Source organism: Prionailurus viverrinus, chromosome B2 (genome assembly GCF_022837055.1).
Source record: "Prionailurus viverrinus isolate Anna chromosome B2, UM_Priviv_1.0, whole genome shotgun sequence".
Classification (NCBI taxonomy): Eukaryota; Metazoa; Chordata; class Mammalia; order Carnivora; family Felidae; genus Prionailurus; species Prionailurus viverrinus.
In genome coordinates this window covers 79,824,692-79,850,511 of record NC_062565.1, presented here as the reverse complement: position 1 = coordinate 79,850,511, position 25,820 = coordinate 79,824,692, and the positions used below count along the sequence as shown (strand labels likewise).

Sequence of the window (25,820 nt, the reverse complement as noted above, 5' to 3'; positions counted from 1 at the left end):
ATTTTTGTGCCATTAATAATCCATCACGGAAATAAAAACAAATATATGATGAATTGCAAAATAGTGGTAATAATAAAAATAATAAAAATTCTTTGTTTTATTTTTTAAAAAGGCTTTTCTTTATCTACCAGCTATACTGTGAATATTAAACATATAATTGTTCCCATATTGAGTCAAGAGTATTTACTCTTAAGCGGTCGTGATACAATTTTTTTTTGTTTTCATCACTATCTTGATTTTCTGTAAGGTGGGTCAGCTTGATTTTGTATCTGGCATTAGTCAGTTTGCATGTAAATTGAGTCAGCTTTGATTTTAATATTGCTTTCTTGTGAAATATTAATGTTTTTATTAAACCTTTACTACTGCCAGGTATATTGAATGTTATGGATAGATTGTAAAATGAAAATTGGAATTAGTCTAATGCCTTGTCTTAGAGTACATGACGAATTATAGTGGTTTTCCTCTGAAGCAGAGATGATGTTACCATGGTGAGAGCTTCTGTTGCCATGACATTTGCTTGCATATTTTGATAGGTCTTCATTTGAAGAAGGGCTCTGTTTCCTGGCAGACTGGAAAAGTGTCATTCTATCTTTTCTCAAAATGTGTTATTTTTTACTGAAAAATATAATAATTTCCAAAGAACTGTGATAGTGAAGTGCCAAGAAAGAAAATACACCTTGTTTATTTTTAATTTTTTTCCTTTTTCAACTTTTAGAATGCAGCAAAATATTCTTAGCTTGCTTTGTTTTCTTCTAGTTTTCTTAATAAATAAGATATTTCACTTCCATTGAATTTTGTTGACAAAATAAACAGCTAAAGGTGAATAATTCGTAATCAGTCTCAGTTGAATATAGATAAATAATGTTATTGTACAACTAAAAGACACTGCTGATGATGATATATTGGTAGCAGAGCAAGGGGAAATAAATATAAATAAGGACTTAAAAAATGAACGAATCAGTGAATTCCAATAGGTAAATATATAATGTTCAAAATCAGTGTTCGTATAAATGATACATATTAAACACAATGAATTAAGGTTAGTTCTTTTTTATGGATAACTTAGGTTTAATGTTGAAATGTTAATGGCAGATACTTTTTAAAAATTGTGTTTTACAGTGGTATATTTTTAATTTTTAACCAGACAATACAGAAATTTTAACATGTAGTAAAAAATAATAATACATAGAAGAAAGCCTCCCTCTCACATGTCCTCCCTTCTTGTTATCTATTATTGTTAGTTTTTAATTTAACTTTTCAATTTCAGTTACACATATGTTAATACATAATAACATAAGGTAGCATGTTATTTTGCACTTTGCTTTTCAGAATTTGTTCCTCTGTATCTTTAAATGTATATTTTGTTAATGTCTAATTTTAGCATCTGGGGACTTACTGGGGTCAGCAACAAGATAGGGCTTATTTTTGACATCTCCCATCTCTTATGCTTGTGACAATTCAGAATTTTAGAAGGAAGTATTTGAAAGGATGCATTCTGTCCATTTAGAATGAAAAAAAAAATTTATTTTCCTTTTGTTGAACTTCGGTGATAACTTTAGTGGCTCTTTCTGCTGGTAGACCGGTTCATTTTGTAAAAGCTGCAAACTGAAGTATTCTATAATGAGCACATATTTATACAAGCTGTTTCTTCTGCCTCAAACTGTTTTTTTCTTTCCTGTATTACTCCCATTCATCCTTTGAATGTCACATTAGGTGTTTTGCTTGTTTGGGAAAGCCAGTTCCAGCTAGGTGAGTGCGACTCTCCCCAGCTACCACAGAACTTTTGTTGATTCCAAAGCATTTCACACCATACTGTGATTTTTAGTTATTTTAAGAATTCATATTTTCCTAACTGGACTATAAGTACCATGAAAGCAAAGGCCACATTGATCTCCTTCACATTGATATTTTTGGTACCTATACCATAGTAGGTTCTCAGAGGGTGAGTATTAGGTGCTGTGTTTTGTATACATTCTGAATGTCTCACTGTACTTTCTCTTGTTTGTGCTTACACTCCTTCTTTTTCCCTATAACTCTCTGCTTAAAAAATTTTTTTTAATGTTTATTTATTAAAAAAATTTTTTTTAACGTGTATTTATTTTTGAGAGACAGAGACAGAGCATGAGCAGGGGAGGGGCAGGAGAGGGAGACACAGAATCCAACGCAGGCTTTAGGCTCTGAGCTGTGAGCACAGAGCCTGATGCGGGGCTTGAACCCACAAACAGTGAGCTCATGACCTGAGCCGAAGTTGGACACCCAACCAAGACACCCAGGCGCCCCTAATGTTTATTTATTTTAGAGAGAGAGAGAGAGAGCACGAGTGAGTGAGTGAGCCAGAGCACGAGTGGGGGTGTGGCAGAGAGGGAGACGGAGACACAGAATCCAAGGCAGGCTCCAGGCTCTGAGCTGTCAGCACAGAGCCTGACACGGGGCTCGAACCCACGAGCTAGCTGTGAGATCATGACCTGAGCTGAAGTCGGTCGCTTAACCGATCGAGCCACCCAGGCACCCCCCCTATAACTCTTCTGTTTAAATTTCACTTCCTCTGGGAAGCTTCTCGATCGTTTTGATTATATGTTATATCTTCTTATTTCCTGCTGTTACAGCTCTGAACTGCACATTTCATAAAACTCACAATCTGTTTTAATTGCTTATTTGTCTGAAAACCCACATTACCTTCATTTCTCTGGCCTCTAGCAGAGGTTGACACAGACCTTCTAGTTGATCAATAGATATTTGCTAGAAAAGAAAAAGAGTGAATGCATACTCTAGACCAGTGGTTCTCAACTGGGGCCATTTCACTCACTAGATGACATATGACAGTGTCTGGAGACATTTTTCATTAGTACAACTGAAAGGGGGTGGTTGTTGGTGCTGGTATCAGTGAGCAGAGGCCAGGGATGTTGCTAAACCTTCTGTGATGCACAGGACAGCACCCCGCCCCCCGCCCCCACACCTCAAGCGAACACTTGGCTTGGACTACAGATGAAGATTCAGAGGTAACTTTTATTGTGGGTGTACTTGGAGCTTTAAAGGAGTGGATTATATGCTGTGAGTAACTGTAAAAAAGGGCAGAGAATAGATACTTGAAGAATGTATATTCAAAATTGATTCTGATGTTGAAATTTACCCCATATGACTTTAATAGACAGTTTTTTAAAACCTCTGATAAATGTTTAATGTTAATGTTTCTCTGATGGTTTTTAATGAAGCAGAATAAGCCTATGTAGTAATATATATTGATTTTTTTTTCCATTCCCTGTCTACCATGCCCTGTTGTGTGATACCTCTATCTGTGTATGTGTTTTCTTTGCTATTCTTTGCTTTCTGTCATCTCTCTTTTAAGGAGTATGTGTGTGTGTGTTTCCATGTTCAGTAATGTAACATAAAATTATTTTTGTTATGAAGTTTTTGAGAGCTTCTTTGCTTCCTGAGATAATTGGGACTCTTGGAGTTGTTTTAAAGCCAGATTTATTAAATCACTGTTTTATAAAGAAATTGAGTTGTTCTCTTAAACTAAAGTTTTGACAGGAGGGCAAAATTACTCCGGTTGCCTTTTTTAACTAAATTATCTGCCCTCCATCTGAGAGCACTGTGTGTTATAGCAATTCTTCATACCAATGCTAGAAGCATAGAAAAGTATTTTAGTGATATTATGTAGTATAAATTAGCAAAAAAGTGGTTAACTTAGTTGAAAAGTCACTAGGCTGCAGGTATTACTTGTATCTAGAATTTGATCATCTATCAGTAGACTGCTTTTATTTAGACTTGTGTCTACCAGAGAAAAGGAGAAACTTTGTGAGTCTGCTAGGTCTAAAAGCTAATGGAATTTTTTTACCATATGACAATAATCTTAGGTATTAAGTGGGTATTAACCTGGAGTTGTGGAATGTATTAGCTCATTCCTTCATCTAATAAACTGGGTGCTTACTATATGTCATATACATTGCTGAGTTTTAGAAATAATAAAAATGGATAAAGCACCTGCATTCTATGGAGAAACTTGACATAGCGGCACATTACATTACAGTGTATGAGGTGAGAGAGTGCAGACTGATGGAGGAGTGGAGATACTTTAGTGGGCCCAAAGAGAGGATCAGCGTGCCCTGGGAGATTTAGGCCCATGCTAAGGATAGGTCTAGATACTTGGCTTAGTAGGTTTTCACGGGTAGTATGAGCTAAATGGTTAGATGCTGAAGAAGTTTATTAGGTTCTCTGAGCTGTCTTTTCCCCACTATCCAGGCCACTTGCCAGTTGCTTTGTCCTCCTACTCATCCCCCTGCACAAAACTAGAGTAATTAGAAAACCACTGACTTAAAATTGGTTTCCTTTGGAACAGTTTTATAATCTCAACTCATGAGATCATTTAATCTACCCTTTTCAACCTTTCATCATTTGCTTTTGGACAAATGATACATTTTATTTTGTTAATGGTATGAAGATTTTTGCATTACTTCGATTTGGGAGTGTTTTAGACAAGTTGTAACCAGTCTGGTTGTCATTTTGTTTATCTGTAAAAAGAGGGAGTTCACTGCATGTTTTCAGGTCTGCTCATTTCTCTAGTATTCTTATTCAGGTCAATTAACTGGTCTTGATATTAATTGGCTATTTTAGTTTAACCCACCTTTATCCCAGTTTCCTTATTGGCTAAATTTTAAAATCACTTTAGTTCTCTGGAACTGCCCAGATATAGAAGCTAAAGCTGAAGTTTCAGAAGTCTTTGTGTAACTATTTTTTTTTTCAAAAATTGTTTCATTAGCCACAGGTTTACAACAATAGCAAGAAGAAATTAATTAGACTTATGAATAAGAGAGCAGAAATGGTAATCTGAAAATATTTTTGGGTAATTTTTCCAATCTGAATAAACCAAGAAATTGTTTCAATTCTCTAATAATTGTACACTCAAATGACAAGTTCAGAAGCCTCATTGTGGTTGAGCTCACTGTCTTGTTAGTCTTTCTGTCTTCTCCAACTAGTATGATAACTGGGCACATACTCTAAGTACTCTGTGTTGACTGAATGACTTTTCTCCCATATAGGGTATTTATATGTCTTGATTTTGTACAATGGATATTTGCTATTTGCTTCTCCATGAAACATGGACAAATAACCAAGTCACTAAGTCTGGAGTTGTTTTACTCCTGTATCCAGTAGCAGTACCAGATAGGATTTCTTCTGTTTTCCTTAAAACTAAATGCTAGAACAACAATAAAAATAAAATTAATATAGTAAGGCCAGGGATCTTTCTTAGCTTCAGGGTGTGATCCTTGTGAAGAAGGCATTATGCCTCAGGTTTCAGTGTAGGGCCTAGATGGAATATGATAACATAACTGCTCACATTTTGCTAGTGGGAATCATAGAGTAGCATAGGGCTGCATAGTATTAGGTATCTCTGGTCTAGATACCATTTTTTAGGCAAACAATACTATTCCTGCATTTTTACAAGCAAGATAGATAAAGTCCCACTTTGAACTTTCTTAAAATCATGAAGTTAGTAGTTAGTAGAGGCAAAAAGGAAATAAATGTCTTCTCTTTGCTGTTATTACTGTCCGCTTCCTTTACATTAGAGTTTCTCAACTTTGGTACCACTGACATTTTGGGCTGGATAGTTCTTTGTTGTGGGCAGCTGCCCTGCAGGTTTTAGGTTTAGAAACATCTCTGGTCTCTGCCCACTAGATGGCAGCAGCACTCCCTACCCCTCCTTAGTGTGACAACCAAAAACGCAGGCATTGCCAAATATGGAGGTGCGGAAAGTGGGGGAGAATCACCCCTAGCTGAGAACTGCAGCTTTATCCAACTAATATATCACTTATGCCTCCATTTCATTTTATCCCTGTTTTAGAGACTTCTGTTTGGCATATGGCCATCCTCTACCTCTACGCCAGGTTCTGTTCTCATTTGATAAATACTTTCCCAAACATCTTTTACTCTGTTTCTGAATTTGTATCCATTACATTTTTTCTTTAAGAGGATGATAGATATCTTGGTTTATATCGGTGATTGCATTCAGACATAATCTACCCCCAAGTTTGTACTTCACAGCTTACCTGCTAAAACCAGATTTATTTCTATAGAACTAAATATGTATCGGTTAAATATAGGTTCAATAATTATTTAAATCTAGATACATGCTGGTGAATTTAATGAAATTAAAATGCATTACTCCCTAATTAAACACTGAAAATTGTAGCTTGAAAAAAAGTTTTTGTATCCATGTTTATAGTTCAGCAAGATTCTGTATTTTAAGTTGGGTACTCATAAATATTTAATTTTAAAAGACTAAGTCCCTGTATTATATAATATCTTTGCCCTTATCATTTTGGGGATCATGAAAAAAGGATTTTTTGGTAGTGATTGATGCACCTAATCTTTCACAAATATTGCTAATCTAAGTCATTTCATAATCTAAATTATTCTATTTAAAAAGTAAACCTAAATATACTAAGACTAATATTTTGTAATGAATTTAAAAGTTTAGCACAATAAAATGCAAATTTTTATTAAGTATTTGTTGAGCATTGTACTAGGTGTTTTGTAGGCACAGAATTAGATACGATTTTTGCTGGAGTAGAATTTACATTCTAATAAGTATTTAAATACATTTTATTCATGGAATCTATGTCATTGTAGAATTTACATTCAGTAATTGAGAACTACCATATTTTTCTAAAATTTATTAATATGAATTTCATTAATTTTCCTAAAGGTGCTTTGAATTCCCAATAATACCAAGTCTAGTATTTCAAATGAATATAAATGGTTTGGTGTGCAAGGAGATGAGGAATGACTTAAGTTTATGAATTATTGCTGTGTAAAAACAGAATTAGTACATGCTGTTTTCTCATTAGATTCAAGTTTGGCTCTTGATTTCCGGAGAGAAGAATGTGAAGGATATTTAATATTTATTATACAAATAACATTATATATTCAGATTCTTTTTAGAATTGGTCATTAGCTACCTGTTATGAAATATTTTAAAACTGTACACAATTAACCTTTCCTGCATTTAATGACTTAGATTGGTATCGGTTTCTAAGTAGTCTCATACTCATGCTCATAAATAGAGAACAGAAGTAAATGATGGTTTGTCTGACATTCTCTTGGCTGAGGTCATGAATGGGGTTGAGATGGATGCTGACTTTCCTTTCTTCCCTTGCTCTTTTTTTACCCCTCACTACCACAGTGAACCATTCTCACTAAAAGGTCGATGATATTTCTGTCAGGTATGCTTTATTAGAAAAAAAGACTAAATTTTTATCAGAGTCTTCTCATTAATGGGTTGACAACTGGAAAATTCTGCAGTTTTGGCATTTAAAAAAATTATATTCAATAAGTCTAAAGAGATTTATTTGTGATCATTCTGAAAGATGTATGTTACCTAAGTGAATCTCTCAGGGCAAATAAATGGATGAAACTTCCACTGAAATATTATATATTTGATTTTATATTCATTCATGTTTAAACATAAGACTTGGGGGAAAAAGCATATATTTTTAAATTTGCTACAGATAAAATATCTTTAATATCAGCTCCAATGGTTTGTCTTTGTTAGTACAACATAAGTTTTACTAAATTTGATGTTGTATGGACTTCGGTTTGAAGTTTTTTGTTTTTTTTTTTTAACGTTTATTCATTTTTGAGAGAGAGAGAGAGAGAGAGAGAGAGAGAGAGAGAGAGACAGAGCATGAGTGGGGGAGGGCAGAGAGAGAGGGAGACACAGAATCTGAAGCAGACTCCAGTCTCTGAGCTGTCAGCACAGAGCCCGATGCAGAGCTCGGACCCATGAACCATGAGATCATGACCTGAGCTGAAGTCGAATGCTTAACCAACTTAGCCACCCAGGTGCCCCTGGACTTCTGTTTGAAATAACTAATCCTTGGGGCGCCTGGGTGGCGCAGTCGGTTAAGCGTCCGACTTCAGCCAGGTCACAATCTCGCAGTCCCTGAGTTTGAGCCCCGCGTCAGGCTCTGGGCTGATGGCTCGGAGCCTGGAGCCTGTTTCCGATTCTGTGTCTCCCTCTGTCTCTCCCCCTCCCCCGTTCATGCTCTGTCTCTCTCTGTCCCAAAAATAAAAAATAAAAAAAAAAAAAAGTTGAAATAACTAATCCTGTGACTAGGGTTTTTGCAGTTTTTCTCAAATTTTTAAAACTGTGTTAGAATGCAGTTTGACTTTTATATTTAAGAAAAATATTTGTAATGAGAACACTTAGCAATTTTTCCATCCCAATGAATATCTTTCTCACAATATCGCTCCACTCCCTGTAGACATACTTGCCTCTCCTTCAGTAGATCCTAATATTTTTCTACTCCTGTGTTTTACTTATATTTACTTCATGCTATAAGTCTGCATAAATGAATATTACCCATTTGTCAAGGCTTACAATGATCATTCCTTTATAATCAGTTCTTAATTCACTTAACTAAAATATTTTCTTACTCTGTTGCCAGAATACATTTAAAACACTTATTTTTCCTGTAATCTTGTTAACTGCATGGACAGTGTTCTACAACTATTTCTACTATTTCCAAAACTTTTATATCACCCCAAACAGAAATTCTGTAACCATTAAGTGAGAGCTCACCTTTCCCCACCCCAGCTCTTGGTACCTCTAATCTACTTTCTGTTGCCATGAATTTGCCTATTCTGGATATTTCCTATAAGTGAAGTTATACAACTTTTATACTTTTGTGTCTGGCTTATTTCACTTGTAATGGTGTTTTCGAGGTTCATTCTTTTTGTAGCATGCATTAGAATCCCATTCCTTTTTATGGCTGAATAATATTCCATCGAGTATACATACCGTATTTTGTTTATCCATTCTTATAGTGATGGAACATAGGTTTTCATCTTTTGACTACTGTAAATAATGCTACATTGAACATTCACATATAAGTATCTGTTTGAGTCCCTGTTTTCAGTTTTTTGGGGCTGTGTTTTCAGTTTTTTGTTTGTTTTTGTTTGTTTGTTTTTTGGCTGTGTACCTAATAGTGGGGTTGTTGAATCATAGGGTAAATGTGTGTTTAGCTTTTTGGGGAACTACCAAACTGTTATCTTTAGTGGCTGCATCATTTTATCTTCCTTATAGTAATGTATGTGGGTTCTAATTTCTCTTTATCCTCTCCAACACTAGTTATTTCCCCTGGTGATAGTCACCCTAGTAGGTATCTCATTGTGGTTTTGCTTTGCATTTCTTTCATGGGTAATGATAGTAAGCATCTCCTTATGGGCTTATTGGACATTTTATATGTTCTGGGTAGAAATGTCTATTCAAATTCTTTGCCAGTATTAAATTGGGTTGTCTTTGGTTATTAAGTTGTAGGAATTCTTTATATATTTTAGATATTAAATCTTTATTAGGTATATGATTTGCATATTTTCCCCATTTTGTAAGTTGTCTTTTTACTTTCTTGATAATGTCTTAGGATGCACAGAAGTTTTGGAATTTTGAAGTCCAATTTACCTATTTTTTCTTTTATTGCTTGTACTTTTGGTATCATACCTAAGAATCCAAGATTATAAAAATTTATCCCTATGCTTTTGTTTAAGAGTTGTATGGTTTTAGTTGTTATATTTAGGTCCTTGGTCCAGTTTTACTTAGTTTTTATATGGTGGGACAAAGCAGTCCAATTTCATTATATTACATGTGGAAATCTAGCTATCCCAGCATCATTTGTTGAAGAGAATATTCTCTCCCCATTGAACAGACTTTGCATTCTTCTTAAAAAAATCAGTTGGCTATTGATGTATAGGTTTATTTCTGTACTCTGAATTCTTTTCCATTGGGTCTGTATGTCTACTTTTATGCCAGTATCTCTGTTTACAAGTAGCCTTGTACCAAGCTTTGAAACTGGGATGTGTGAATCCTCCAACTTTGTTTGTTCTCTTTTCAAGATTATTTTGGCTTTTCTGGGACTCTTGTAATTCCTTACGAATTTGAGGCACAAAAGGCTGTTGGAATTTTGAAAGGGATTGCATTAAATCTGTAGATTGCTTTGGTAGTATTGACATCTTAGCAATAGTAAGCCTTCCTACATTGGTATTCTGAGGCCAATTCCAGTGTGTATGTGGGGGTTCCCCACATCAATAAGCAATTCTAGGACACCAGCTGGGTGTACAACAGTTCAGCTGAAATTTGACACCTGGAGGTAGTGTCAAATTCCACAGATTGAGGGCTGTGTCCTACAATACTGCTGCCTCCTCAACCCACCTTCAGATGCCAGTTGCAAGCCCAGGTTATCATCTGTACTTCTGACCAGCTAGCTATAAATCAGAGGTTTCCATGCCCCCCCCCCCCTCAGGTTTGATTAATTTGCTGGATGGAATCAGTGCATAGACAAGGACTGGGGAAGGGGCACAGGGTTTTCATGCCATTTCCAGGCTTGCCACTCTTCCTGAGTCTTCACATGGTCACCAGTCTGGAAGCTCTCCAAACCCTCTTTTTTTAGTTTTCTTAAGGAAGCCTCATTAGCTAGGACCAACTGATTAAATCAGTGGCCATTGGTGATTGAATCTTACCTCTAGCCCTTCTTTCCTCCTCAGAAGTTGGGGGAGTGGCACTGAAAATTCCTACCCCCTAATCACTTGGTTGGCTGCTCTGGCAACCAGCCTTCAATGTTAAGTGCTTTCCAAAATCTACTTCAATTGACAGGACAAAAGACCTCTATTGCTCGCCTTGTTTAGGGAATTCCAAGGGTTTTAGGAGTTTTGTACTAGAAATGGGACAAAGACCAAATGTTTATTTCTTACGGCAGATCACAATATCATACTATCTATGAATATGGAATGTTTTCCCATTTTTAGTTCTTTAACTTTTTCAGTAATATTTTGGTTTTCAGTATACGATCATTCACTTTCTTGGTTAAATTTATTCCTAGGTATTTTGTTCTTTTAGATGTTACTGTAAATGGAATTGCTTTCCTTTTCTGATTGTTTGTTATAGAAACACATCTGATTTTTTGTATTGATAATTCCACCAAAATATTAAATTATTAGGAATGAATTTAACAAAAATTGTGTTATGATTTATATACTGAAAATCAGGAAACATTGCTGAAAAAAATTTTGGAAGACCTAAATAATCAGATTTGCAATGTTCATGAATTGGAAATTTCAGTGTTGTTCAAATGTCATATCTCCCCATATTGACCTTTTGATTCAGTGCAATATTAATTAAAATCCCAGTAGACTTATTTTTCATAGGAATTGACAAGCTGATTTTAAAATTTATGTGGAAAAAATTTTTTAATGTTTGTTTTTGAGCGAGAGACAGGGCATGAGCGGGGGAAGGACAGAGAGAGAGGGAGACACAGAATCCAAAGCAGGCTCCAGGCTCTGAGCTGTCAGCACAGAGCCTGATGCAGGGCTCAGACCCACGAACTGCAACATCATGACCTGAGCCGAAGTCGGACACTTAACTGAGCCACCCAGGTGCCCCAAATTTATGTGGAAATATAAATAAAACATTAGCTAAGAGAGTTTGGAAAAAGATCAAAGTTTAAGGACTTACACAACTAGATTTCAAAATTATTATAAAGTCACAGTAGTTGAGACAGTGTGCTGTTAGTGGGAGGAAAGTCATATTATTCAGTGTAACAGATTAGTGAGACTAGACATATATCTGTAGCTGTAAGTGGTTAATTTTTGACAAGGGTGCCAAGGCAACTCAGGGAGGAAAGATAATCTTTTCAACAAATGGCCCTGTATTGATTTGACATCCATATGCCAATGAACCTAGTCCCTTACTTCATACTATATAAATAAATTAACCTCAGATGGGTCTTATACCCCCAAATAACAGCTAAAATGGTAAAATTTTCTAAGAAAATTGTAGCAATCTTAGGATGTGCAAAGATTCCTTGAAGAGGGCACAAAAGGCAGCACAAATTATGAAATTTTTAAGTTGATTGAATCCATGCGTTAAAATTCACTGGTTAACTTTATTCATTGTAAATTATGCCACAGTAAAGCTGAACAAGAAAAAAACAGTTTTTGTTTTTGTTTTTTTAAACTATCAAACTTCCTATCCAGTTTTAGAAGGATTGGAGAGAATAACAGGTTTCATTCTTTTTATGGACTTTCACAAATAAGGGTCTGCATACTTTGGCAGGAAAAGGAGAAAGGTTGTCACTAAGAAGGTCAGTAACTAGCTTCGCTCATCAGTTAAGATAAAACTTACATTTAGAAAAGAAGTAGTGGTTTTGCTTAATAAGAAGGAATTGAAAGGGATTAAGAGTCACAAACTTCCAATTATAAAATAAATAAGTAATGAGGATGAAATGTACCACATAGGGAACATAGGCAATAATATTGTAATAACTTTGTGTGGCAACAGATGATGATGGCACATGTGATGGCAACAGATGATGATGCCATCATGTGATGGCAACAGATGATGAATACACTTACTGTGGTGAGTAGTGTGTAATGTGTAGAATTGTCAGACTTCTATGTTGTACACCTGCAATTAATATAACATTGTATATCAGCTGTATTGCAGTTTAAGAAAATACAAAGCATACTATAAAAAGTAGTTGATATGTTTATTTTTTAGCTTGTTATTAATCACTGTCATTTAATTCACTTTAGAAATATAAACCTGGTCGATGTGATGATATTTTGAAATGGAAGCCTCCTAGTTTGAATTCTGTGGATTTTCGCCTAAAGATAACAAGAATGGGAGGAGAAGGGTAAGTACGCACTTCCCACCATTTTTACATGAAATAATACTGTTTGTATAAGGCTTCACTGTTTACTGGATATTTTACATATACTTTACCCTCCCTCTGCGAAAGTGAAATACTTTATTTTACAATGTATGTATAATACCTCTACATCTGATTTTCAGCTATTAGAGCTAGTAATGTTTTGTAGCATCCTTTAAACTTTACTAATTTTGGTCTTTAAAAGTACAGATATTTCTCATATAAAAAATGAACTTTGTTAAATTGTATAAGTGAAAATAGATTTCACTTAAGTAATCCTGTCAAGTGAATTATAAAAGTAAGATATGATCATTGTTATTATAACTAAATGTTTTGAGGTAAGCCCTTTTTACTTTGAAAGAAACTACTTCATGCTTGCGTTTACATAGCAAACATTTATCCATAGTTTATTAGGGTCAGGTTTTAATTGTTGATTTTCATTAAGATTTTTCATAATGTTCATTAGGTGTTTTTTTCATTTACTGGTTAATCTTCCTTATATGACTTTATTGGTTGCTATTTTAGAATTCCTTGTTTCATTTCACCTTGTTCCACAAATTTTTATGATGTTAAATAAATATATAACAACAAAGTAAGTAATGTTTGATCAAGGAAATCATAAAGTAAATAACAGTGACAAAAGGATGAAAAGGTTACCAGTACATGTTATGGAATCCTTTTTGCTTGCCAAAGGTAAACTACAGATTTGTTTTTTGTAGCTAATGGAACAAAGGATCAGTTATATGAATCCAGACTCCAGAAGATAAAGTTTCTTAAGAGACTGTGCATTTTTATTTATTTACTATTATTAATTAATTTTAAAGAAATGTGGTTAGTCCCACCTTTCCTTCTTTCTTTCTTTCTTTCTTTCTTTCTTTCTTTCTTTCTTTCTCTTTCTTTCTTTCTTTCTTTGAAAATATAATTTATTGTCAAATTGGCTAACATACAGTGTGTAAAGTGTGCTCTTGGTATTTTTTTAAATGTTTATTTATTTTTGAGAGAGAGAGAGAGAGAGAGAGAGAGAGACAGAGTGTGAGCAGGGGAGGGGCAGAGAGAGAGGGAGACACAGAGTCCAAAGCAGGCTCCAGGCTCTGAGCTGTCAGCACAGATCCTGACGCAGGTCTCAAACTCACAAACTGTGAGATTATGACCTGAGCTGAAGTCGGACACTTAACTGACTGAGCCACCCAGGTGCCGCAAGACTGTGCATTTTTAGATGAAGGATACTGTGCAGTGCGGTGAATCCTAAGTAAAAAAAGGGAGTGTAATAAATGATATGAGTGTCAATTTTCATAAAATAAGGGTATTTAATATTTTACATCCTTAAATAAGAGTTTGTGACTTAGTATATAGTATAGTTTAGTTAGAACAATTATCTGGGGCCCCAAATACTGTTTCTTGGAAGTATTTCACTCTGTATTGGTCTGAGTTTATCCAAGGACAGATGGGTTTTTAACTATTTATAGGATGGTATGGAATATCTGTATTTATAGGACTATATATAGGACTGTATGGAATATATATATAATCAAAGAGTAGATAAAAGAAATAACATGGCAACCCAGAATATCTGTACACCAGATTCTTTGTGAGAAAGGATAACCTTGAGTTTACTTCTTATCAGTACTTACCTAAACATTATTTCTCTTATTTAATCCTTGGGAAACAATATTAATATCAATACCAATTAATGTTAATCATTAACATTTTGTTTTTGTTGTTAATCAACATTATAAAAATGCTTTATATTAATATGCTATTAATTATTAATATTGATAATTAAATCTTATCAATCAATTTTTTGAAATTGCCCCAAACTATATGTATAAAATCTTTGGATAAGTATTGATAAGTATTAAATTCAAGATCATTCTTCCTGACAAAGTATCTGGTGTACAGATATTCTGAGTTGCCAGTAAATTCTGGAACCTGTATGTCGATAGTCCTGCAAGCCAAGTGTAGGCCTGATATGTTTTTCGGAAATGCCTTTTGGAAGACTGCTTCACTTCTAGCAGCGGAAGCTGAGGGATTGATTCTGATAGGCTGCCTGCATCGTTTTTTCCCATAAAAGACATAGATGAATATGGTTCTCGTGAAATAGGAGTACAAAGGTAAAATAAAAAATTTTAAATTGCTTTATTACTTAATTTTCTATTTTGTCTAATACTATATTTATAATACAGAGTTAAGGAGTATAAACCCTTGTGTGTGTTTTATTGATGTTTTGTTGAGTTTTGAAAAATTATTTTGTTTTGCTTTTTATGGGTCATAATTGTTAGCACTTAAAAAGCTACATGAGGCTATATATAGAATGTCCATTTTCTAAGTAGCAAGGAAACAACTGTTTCCTTGCAGTTGTCCACTGCATTGTGTCCAATACAGCACAATGGAATTCAGTTTAGTAGTTTGTCATCCCAGTTTTGCTTTGTTCTTAGTATTTTTTAATGTACATTTTGTTCTTTTAAAATTTTAGCTATTTTTCAATGTCTTCTTACTGAAAAAGAAAAGGATTTACTTTTGATCCTAGTGCATCTTTTTTTTTTTTTTTTAACGTTTTTTATTTTTGAGACAGAGAGAGACAGAGCATGAATGGGGGAGGGTCAGAGAGAGAGGGAGACACAGAATCTGAAACAGGCTCCAGGCTCTGAGCTGTCAGCACAGAGCCTGTTGTGGGGCTCGAACTCACGGACGGCGAGATCATGACCTGAGCCAAAGTCAGACACTTAACTGACTGAGCCATTCAGGCACCCCGATCCTAGTGCATTTTTAAAACATCAAAATGTCAGCATTGAAGGTGATTTTATGATGGGAATATGGAAGTTACATTGGTGTAGGTACATAATTTATTTATAAAACATGGGTGTCAGTTTTCAAATAGGGTATTTAATATGAAATAACGGTGTGATAACTATTACATAAAACATGTAATATTCAGTTAGCCAGAGTAATATGGGTTTTTAACATAAAGAATGTTATGTTAGAGCAGTTTCCACTAAATAAATGAGCTTGTATCTAATGCTTATGTTAGATGCAGTATGTTAGAGAGCGTTTTAAGAAATCTGCCTGTAATAGTTTGAAAGGAGAATAGCTATGTCTCTAAATTGTAAGAATCATAGCATGTGACCAATGAAGTGACACTAAGATATTAAAATACCATCAGACAAGCTCATTTCTTTTCTTGATTGTACTTGTAAGTATTTTAAAATCTAAAAGCTCATCTAATCTAAAGCATAGAATGGAGTAGAATGTCTTAAAAGATAGAATACAAGTACCAATCCTTGAAAATGTCTCCAGCTGCTGTAATAAAGTGGGTATAGTATAGATTCTTATGAGATTGAAATTTAATACAAATAGAAAAATGCATTATGTTGAATGCCCTGTTAATGGCAATTAAAACCTAAAATTTGCTTTTTATTTAACTCCTTTTAGTATCATTTCTGAAAATTTGGGGTGTATTAACTTTGATTTATCATGACCTAAATAATTTCTCTATATCAGTTATTTACATTGTGTTGAACTTTATAGGCACACTATATAGATTTTCATCTGAGAGCTATATGTTATTTTAAAAATATTGTGGGTTTATATTAATTTATCTGCAACCAAAAACCGTGGTCATTGTGTGAAAAGCTAGGATTACGAAGGTAGTCTATATTCTGGAAACTGCTAACTCTTGAGTACAGTCTCCATGACTTATAGTGAGTGGGGTAAGCTTATTATTTGTATAGCCTTGTAGTTTAGAGCACATATTCTAGAGTTAGACTGCCTGGGTTTAAATATCCTTATTAGCTGTGTGACCTTGAGCACACTCCTTTTTTCTGTGCCTCATATTCCTCATTCATATAATAGAAATTGGAGTCATGAGATTTACAGGGATTAAATGAACTAATATATGTAAAATATTTTAGAACAGATGGCACCTGATAAGCATTTAAGTGTTTGTTGTTATTTTAATTAAAATTGATTTAAAAGTGCATATTTCCTTTCTTCAAAGTTTTTATTTATTTTGAGAGAGAGAGAGAATGTGAGTGAGAGTGCGGAGGAGCAGGGAGAGAGGGAATCCCAAGCAGGCTCTGTGCTCTCAGTGGGGAGCCCAATGCAGGAGGGCTCAGGGCTCAGTCCCACAGACCGGGAAATCATGACCTGAGCCGAAATCAACAGTCGGACACTTAACCGACTGAGCCACCCAGGCGCCCCTATGTGGCTCATGGTGACATGAATATAATAAACACTCAAGAAATACCAAATGGTGAATTGTACATATAAACATAAAAATACAAAAAGGTGTGTGTATAAGAATTATATTGAGTCATCACCTATAATAGGAAGATTGGAAATATTCAGTGTTTTTTTTTTTATTGTATAAATCTTTTGAGAGATCTACATCTATATCTTCATATGTGTTTCTAAGAAAGTTGCTAATAACATTCTAAATAGTGTCTTTTGTAAATTGGTCCAGACTGTTGAGATATAAGATTTTCTTAAAGGTTTGAAACTGAACTCAGACCTACCATCCAACTTTGTTGTTTGATTTTATATTCACATATAGTTATGTGATGTTAATAGATATATCAATTTGGGTATAGTCAAAAACAAAAACAGCAAATATTTTAACAGAATTGATTTAATATGAAGAATTGTAATCAGTTATTAAAGAACTGAAAAGGCAAAAATATGTTGAAGAGCTAGTAACTGCAGGAAGCACTTACCATGCAAAGGGGAACAAATGAATGGAGGTGAATTATTAAAACCGAAAAGCTTAGAGGCACCTCGGTGGCTCGGTAAGTTGAGCATCTGATTCTTGATTTTGGCTTCGGTCATGGTCCTCAGGTAGTGAGATTGAGCCCTGCATTGGGCTCCACACTGAACCTGGAATCTGCTTGCGATTCATATTTTCTCTCTCTCTCTCTCTCTCTCTCTCTCTCACTCTCTCTCTGCCCCCGTGCCCCTCTCCTCTGCTTTCTCTTTCTAAAAATAAAAAATGAAATATTAAAAAAAAACTGAAAAGCTTGGAGAAGGCCCTGGAGAGCTTATAAGAAGGTCACTGCCAGCTGCTGGTGGTGTTGCCTCAAGATCTTGGAGGATATATCTTATGGCTCTAAATTTTGACATCTGAAGACGTGTACAGTACTGGCTAGCAGGTGCTGAGTTTTCAGAGGAGGCCCAATGCAGTTGATCTGAGGACTGCGGTAGAAACTTCAGGGGAGTCAACTGGGTACTACTGGGATCAGTTGTCACCCCAGGGTAGAGAACTTTTGCTGCAAACAGGAGCGAATAGGTCCCTTCTTTCTTCTTTAGTCTTTTACCCCCTGCCCCCAAGAATTATACAACAAACTGGAGCAAAGAGAATGAGGTTGAAGTGAAGTGACGATAGCTTAATATTACCTCAGTCCACTTCTTTAGTTACTTATCATCCATTCACTTCTACACATGCTTGAATTTCCATAAAACAGCAAAAATGGTATTCTTTCACTTGAGGTGCATATATTCTTACTGTCCCTTCGAAGTACAGGGACACAAATTCCCAGTTAATCATTTACCCATTTCTAGGAGACAGTCATGCTGTCTATCACTGGGCGATGTTAATCACTCCTCAGATTCAGTCATGATTCCATACAAATACTATTGCTTAATGACTGAATTGTAAAGTTAGTCGGCATCGGCAGTCTTGACACCGGTCATAAGACCATAGCTGAAGCTTTCTTTTTCCTTTGTCCATTTCATTTTTCCTTTGTTCTGAGATGATCTAGGCTAAAACATAAAAATGTGGTGAGGTGACACAAAACCTTTATTCCTGGTAGGTCTGGTCCTCAGTGGTCTTACCTTTTTTTGTTGTTTATGCAATTTTCCATTAACTTTTACTGTTGGACAGGGAGCACCCCAGAGAATACCCTAGGTTCCAGACATAGCCCTTCCTAATGGTTTCTGTAGCAACAATCAGGCTTGTCTTTGGTAATAGAATCAGTCACATCAGCTAGCAGAGTAATCCATCTCTCTCTGTCTGTCTCTCTTTTTGCTTGTTGGTTCAGATAACATGAGAAGCACAAAATGGTCAACTAGCAGTTTCAGTTTCTAATTCAGTGGGGTATTCTTGTGTCCCTTGATACAGAAGCACTCTTATTTGCAAACCAGAATTTCTACATTAAAGTTGCTGGGATGGAAAGCAAAAATTCTGTGAGTAGATAATTAGGAATCATATTGAGATAAGGATGGTCTTTGACTCCTGTCTTTTGGCTAAAGGAGAAACGACACCATATATTTGGTCACAGATTTAAAGTCTGAGCCCACAACCATCCTTTTAAAATGTGGTCTCCTAACTGGTGTTGTAATTGAATTTTCAGTTGACCATTATACTGTTCTGTTAAGCCAGCTGCTTCTAGGTGGGAGGTGAGGCCAGTGAATTTCAAGGCGTTGAGCCCATTGCCCCAATTGTTTTTGAAGTAAGTTTTATGGAAACTCATGTTTTAAATTAAAAAGAAAAAAATAATGTTTGTTTATTTTCGAGAGGGGGGGGGTGGGCAGAGCATGAGCACGGGAGGGGCAGAGAGAGGAGACTGGAATTGGAAGCAGGCTCCAGGTTCAGAGCTATCAGCACAGAGCCCAACACAGAGCTTGAAATCACAAACCATGAGATCATGACCTGAGCCGAAGTCAGATGCTCAGCTGAGCCACCCAGGTGCCCCTATGGCAACTCATGTTAATGAGTAAGACATTCAATAGGTCCATAAAAGGTGATGTTAGTAGAAGTGTTAAAGAGAAAAAAAATGTTATCTAGAATATTTATGTGATCTAGTAAGGATAAACTGCTTCTCTCTCCATGATAGAAGTCAGTGTAATCAACCTACCAAAAGACTTACAATATGCTGTCATTCTAGTGATCATAGTGATCCTTGCTCTGTGGGTCAGTGGCTGATTAGTTTTCCTGGGGGATGATGCCATATCAAGGGACTCATTCATTGTGGTCTCAAGTGTTGGCAGGTTGAACACTTGGTGGTAGCTGTGGCCAGATGATCTGTGTTGAGGAAAGAGCCCAGGCATAGCCTTTGCCTCTTCCACTGTTGCCATTTTCACAAGGACTCCTTGAGTAAACTCTGGGATGGCTGGGGAAATAAAAGAATTGACATTCAGAATGAGTCATTTTGGCCACCTGATTATTGAAAGCCTCCTTTGTAATGAATACCTATTTCTTCATAATCCATGCCTATTCTGAGTGTTCCCTTTACGTACCTTTCCCACCTTCCCCATACCTTCATTATCACTAATCTTCCAATCCTGTTTCTTCCATATCCTTGACCAGTTTTCTGAACTATCGGCAGTCAGTGTAAATTTATGCTTCTGGCCATCATCTCTCAGTCCAGGCTGTATGTTTCAAAGCTCGGCCCATTGGTAGAATTCCCCATCACTGATGTCTTCAGGCTGTTGTCATGCAGCAGTCCATTTCCCTTTTTTTCTAGGACATCATGGAACTTTAAACTATTTCTGAGTTTTTTCCTTCCCCCATCTGGTAATAAGAAATTCCCCCTTGATATTAGGTGTGGATTGAAGAGAAGAAAGCGGTTGCCTAAGTAAAGAAACCGTACCTCTACCTATATTTTCTGGACTTACTCAAGCCCAGTATCTTTTTTTTAAATTTTTCAACATTTATTTATTTTTGGGACAGAGAGAGACAGAGCATGAACGGGGGAGGGGCAGAGAGAGAGGGAGACACAGAATCGGAAACAGTCAAGCCCAGTATCTTATGTGGCATTTCTACTTAATGAATAGTATGTTCCTATTGTCCTGACACTTTATGGCTTAGTGGGTCAAATAGTGCCCATTTCATCATGGGCAACTTAAGTCATCATATGGTTACGTGTTTCAGTCTCTTTCAAAGTCCAATAGCAAGCTAGGATCTGTTTCTTAAAAGATTGATGATCTTTAGGAAATGGCATGTTTTTGCTCTAATACCCTGAAGACTGGTATGATTCTCTTATTGGGCCTTGCCCAAAGCTCTAGACAATGGATATGGTGGGCTATAAGGTTCAAGTAGCAAAATGGCTTATACTATAGCTTGGATTTGTTACAGAGCTTTCTCTTTCTCTGATCCCAACTTATAAATGCTTTTCAAGCATTGTGTCCCCGCTCCCCCAACCCCCTTTTAGTAGTAAATAGTGCACATGTAGTAACTTGTCTTTACCTTGGAGAGGCTATCTGACAGCTCTTAGGCCATTGGACTGCTTAAAATCTTACTTCAGTAATGGACTCCTTAATTTTGTGGATTTGCTCTCTCATCTTTTGTCTCACATATATGTATTACTAAGGGATCTAAAGAACTTTTTGCTTCTTCCTCATTTTTAATAAGTGTAAGTCCAGAATCATCAGTATTGTGGATAAATGTTTTATTCTATGTAATGTTAGAATGATCACCATCTGTGGAAAAAATAAAGATAATAAAAGTGGTGGTAAGGATATAGAGATATTGGAACCCTCAAGCATTGATATTGAGATTGTAAATTGGTGCAGCCACTCTGGCAGTTCCTTAGAATGTTAAAGATAGACTTACCATATGACTGAGCAGTTTTACTCCCAGGTATATATACAAGAGAAATGAAAACCTGTGCCCACAAAAAATTGGTCCATGAATCTTCTTCGCAATATTATCCATAATAGCCAAAAAGTGGAAACAATCCAAATATCAGTCAACTAAAAAATGGATAAATGTTCAAACAAAATAGCTCTTCTATTCACCAGACTTAGTATAGTAGATCCTCTTAAGCAAAGAAGCTCTGGAAGGTTACCACTTAGATTTTAATTTCAGCTCTGCCACTCTTAGGTTAAATCTTTGTGTTACTTGTGTTTCTATAGCTGTATAATGTGGATAATAGAAGTGCCTATCCCTTGTGGAAAGTGAATGAGATAATACATACAAACATTTAGTCCACTGCATGTCACATAATACAAACTATATTAAACTATTAAGAAAAAATGACCACTGTCTCTATGAAGTATACTATAGCAAAAAGCAGGAGAGTTGATGGCCATAAATTATATTGTTGGTCATGCCAGGCCAAGGCAAGTATCTTCTGATAGTACCTCAGTTAATATAGAGACATATTTGCCAACTTGTAGTTATATGTAAGATTTCAGATTGTGTTGATTTGCTTCATTAAAGATAGCACATCTGGAACAGCAGCAGCATTTGCTGTCACAATCTGATTAAATGTATGGTAATTTGTAATCATTCTTCATGATTATCCACCTTCTGTATAGGCTAAACATCTAAATTAAATGGATATATGATTGATATTTATCACTCCAGTATCTTTTTAAGTCTTTGATGGTGGCACTAATCTCTGTACCTGTCTTGGGGATATGGCTGCATTATTGCTTTTGCTTTCTATCCTTGGTAGGGAGAGCAAGTTCGAGGGGCTTTCAGTGGCTTTTCCTAGTATAATAAGGCTAACGCCCTGGGTCAGAGAGCAAAGGTGGAAATTCTTCCAGTTATACTTTCAGGAACTGGAAAATAACCACAGGTTATATCTGTGGACACACTGCCCCATTTAGATTTAAACTTGAGCCAGAAACCCATTTATCACCTGATCACCCACCCTAAGCTCTCTTTGACAGGTCTTGCTGGCATTTTGCATCCCTGGTAATTAATGTCTGTTTAAAGAGAGTGTCTGGTAATCCCTGACTGGTTCAAGTATTTCTTTTTTCCAGTGCATAATCACCCTAGCAAGCGCTGCCAGTGTTCTGAAGAATAATTAGAGGAAGATTTACAGCAAGGGCCAGCACATATTTTTTTCATAAAAGGCTAGGTAGTAAATATTTTTGGGTTCGCAGGCTATATAGTCTTTATCACAGCTCCTTAACTCTGCCATTGTAGTGCAAAAGCAGTCACAAAGTATGTAAATGAATGAGTGTGGCTGTGTCCTAATAAAACTTTATTTACAAAAACAGGTGTCAGGCTAGATATGGCCTACAGGTTTTTGTTTGCCAGTGAAGGTTTATACTCTGTACATGAGGTAGTGTTGCTAGGTCTTTCTGCAAGGGTCTTGACCTCTGCCTTCTATTAAGGGGCTCAGGTCTTAACCTGCTCAGGTCTGTGCATTTCAATTTGAGAAATGCTGGCACAATGAAATCAGTAGAATCAACTACATGATTCCACTTTACCTCCTATTGAAAATGTATGAAGGGGCGCGTGGGTGGCTCAATCAGTTAAGCATCCAGCTCTTGATTTCGGCTCAGGTCATGATCTCACAGTTTGTGAGTTTGAGCCCCACGTGGGGCTCTGTGCTGACCTCTCAGAGCCTGCTTCAGATTCTCTGTCTCCTTTGCTCTCTGCCTCTTCTGCACTTGCTCTCTCTTGAAAATAAATATTAAAAAAAAACAAAAAAAGAAAATGTATGAAAATGTCCTCTTACTCTGCTGACTAGAGGGTTTTTTTTTTCCTTCTGCTCAAGTTTATTTAAGAAATAGAATGATTAATTTTATTCCTCATGCTTGTTTGACCTAGTGTTTTTATTTTTAAGAAGGAAATAATAGTGGTAAAATATTCAAAATGTTGAAAAAAATGTTCTTGTATAAGAAAGGATTAAGTCAGCAAGAATATAGCTAATAAATTATATGGGGAAAAAGTTATTTCTTTGCTGAACTGAGCCATTTTCTCTCTTGTTTTTTCCTCTTCTGCCTCTATTTTGTAATGAAATGCTTCACTCTTAACTTGCATCATTAAAAATTATTTTAAATAAGTGATATTAGAGATAAAAACACTACTGTAGCCAATGTTATTACATGGTATGCTTAATGATTAAGCTATTTGGCATAGTTGGTCAATGACTATTTTCATCTTTTAGCAAATGGTCCATAATAATGCTTTAGTTATCTTATTTGAAATAGTCTCATTGCCTAAACGTTTTTTAAGACAGATGCTTCCTTAGATTTTAGTCCTTTAGGTGGTTTTTGTGTCAAATTCTTTTCTTTTTTTAATTTAAATTTTAGTTAGCATACAGTGCAATATTGGTTTCAGGAGTAGAAATCAGTGATTCATCACTTATATACAGCACCCAGTGCTCATCACAAGTGCCCTCCTTAATGCCCATCACCCATGTAGCCCATCTCAAATTCTTGGTTATGTTTTATTTCCACTGTGGGCTAGGAGAAGAAAGGAGGAGCTTCAGCTGGCTTTTCATTTCCTCTGCCTGGCTATCTGTATTAGGTATTACTAATTCCTGTGAACTCCTTTGTTTCATCCTCCCTACTTCCTTCAGAAAATCTTTCTCAGTCCATCTACCAAGAATAAATATCATAGTCAAAGTGCCTGTGAGTAACTATTAGGAGAATAGGAGCATGTGGTTTCAGAACATCTGCGTGTGACCTCACTGGAGTCAAATTATTTCCTTTCACTTATTAATTTAAATGAGAAACTGGGATCATCTTTGTTTCATCATTTGGTTCCTTGGAGTTTAACTTTTATATTTATTCACTTTAAAATGATTCTTTATGATGAGAACCTTTTTGCTGTGTCTTTTGCTCTAATCTCAGGTATGTATTCCTTAATTGAAATTTCTCTAAGTTAGCTTTTACATTACAAGAAGCTTGTCACTTGGTAGATATCTCTGGGGAATATTGTATGAATTAAGTACAGTTAAATTCCTCCTTTGAATCACATTCTGGGTGGGGGAGAACTTAAATAACCGTATTTGACTTATAGACCCTCTGGAGGAGTGAGATGGAGAGAACTGTAAACAAATTTTAAATTCTTTTTTAGTAGATTTGTTTTTTGCAGTGTAGAAACATAAAACTGTTTTATGGGATTGAACAAATGAGTACTGATTTTAGGAGACAGTGTTCTCATTGAGGAATGAGGAAGACACAAATATGGAATAGAAGACAGTGAAGAATCCTATGGAGTGGATTAGAATTTTTAAAATAATTGAATATGTATATATGTGCACACATATATACAAATATATAAGCATATATAAGTATACATATTTATATAAATACTTTTCCTAGCTCTGCACTGACAGAACCTGGAAGCAGACACCTCAGTTACAATGAGTGTATCTACCACCAAGATGCTGCTTTCTAATACCATTTCCCACTCAAAAGAACCAGACATCCTCAAAGAAATGGCTTATTCTAGGGCTAGGGAGGGAAGCAAAAGGGTGAACCTAGAACATCTTCTTATGCCAGAAAGTAAGAAAGTGGTCAAAAAAGAAAAAATGGGGGCATACAGGAGTCAACTAAAAGGGACTCCCACTGGCCAGATCTTAGGACAGGGTGAGCACCAACATAATGAAGGACAGTAATGAATCACAAACCTTGATAAAAATAGGAATCCATGAGCCCATACTGATAATAAATGGAGAGAAAATGTAGTCTTGCTTGAAGTAGAATGTTCATTGGTAAATGTGGAAGGAATCTTGGAGGTAGAAAACATTTCGCCACTGTCCTAGTAAAGATTGGCTCAAGCAAGAATAATCAATAGATGCTAAGTCTAGGGGAGAAATTTTTATGAGAAGTAGGATATTTTTATGGTTATGAAATATCTTTCTATGAATTGCTTCTAACTTACAAGGGGAAAATAGTAATTATTCAGTTGAGCAATAGGATAAACCTGTGACTGGCTTATCGAAATGAACATCAGCAGTGGGAGACAATGGACATCATGTGTTTCATTTATCTGGTATTCTGATGCAGATATATAACTTAAATCTAACCATGAGGAAACATTAAACATATCCCAAATATGGAACATTCTATGTTTTTTTAAAAGAGGGTTTATATTATTTAAACTTGTCAGTGTTATAAAACATGACATCTAAGGAATGTGTGCATAAACTGTTGCATATGATCTCAGGAGGTCAGATAATGCCTGGAGCAGTGCACACCTTTCAACAAAAGCATAATATCTCTCAGAAGCTCGCTTCCTTTACTTCTTTGCCAACCCTTTCCTTGTTGAGCATTCATTCATTTATTTTTTTCCGATGTACCAGGCCCTGGAGTATATTTAGTTAATATTTTCTAAATTGAATTTCTGAATTACCTTTATGACAACACTGTTATAAAATTAATTTTGGTAATTTTCTATCAAACAGGCTTTTACTTATTATGGAACAATAAGTAATGCTATAT

General features: G+C 35.6%; 1 protein-coding gene across 1 annotated transcript in view; it reads left to right on the top strand.

Moving 5' to 3' along the window:
* RNGTT (RNA guanylyltransferase and 5'-phosphatase) overlaps nt 1-25,820 on the top strand; it is a 315,799-nt gene that overhangs the window by 163,461 nt on the left and 126,518 nt on the right. The window contains exon 13 of the mRNA XM_047858895.1: nt 12,586-12,686. Coding sequence (XP_047714851.1) covers nt 12,586-12,686 — 101 coding nt within the window. The remainder of the gene's footprint in view (nt 1-12,585; nt 12,687-25,820) is intronic.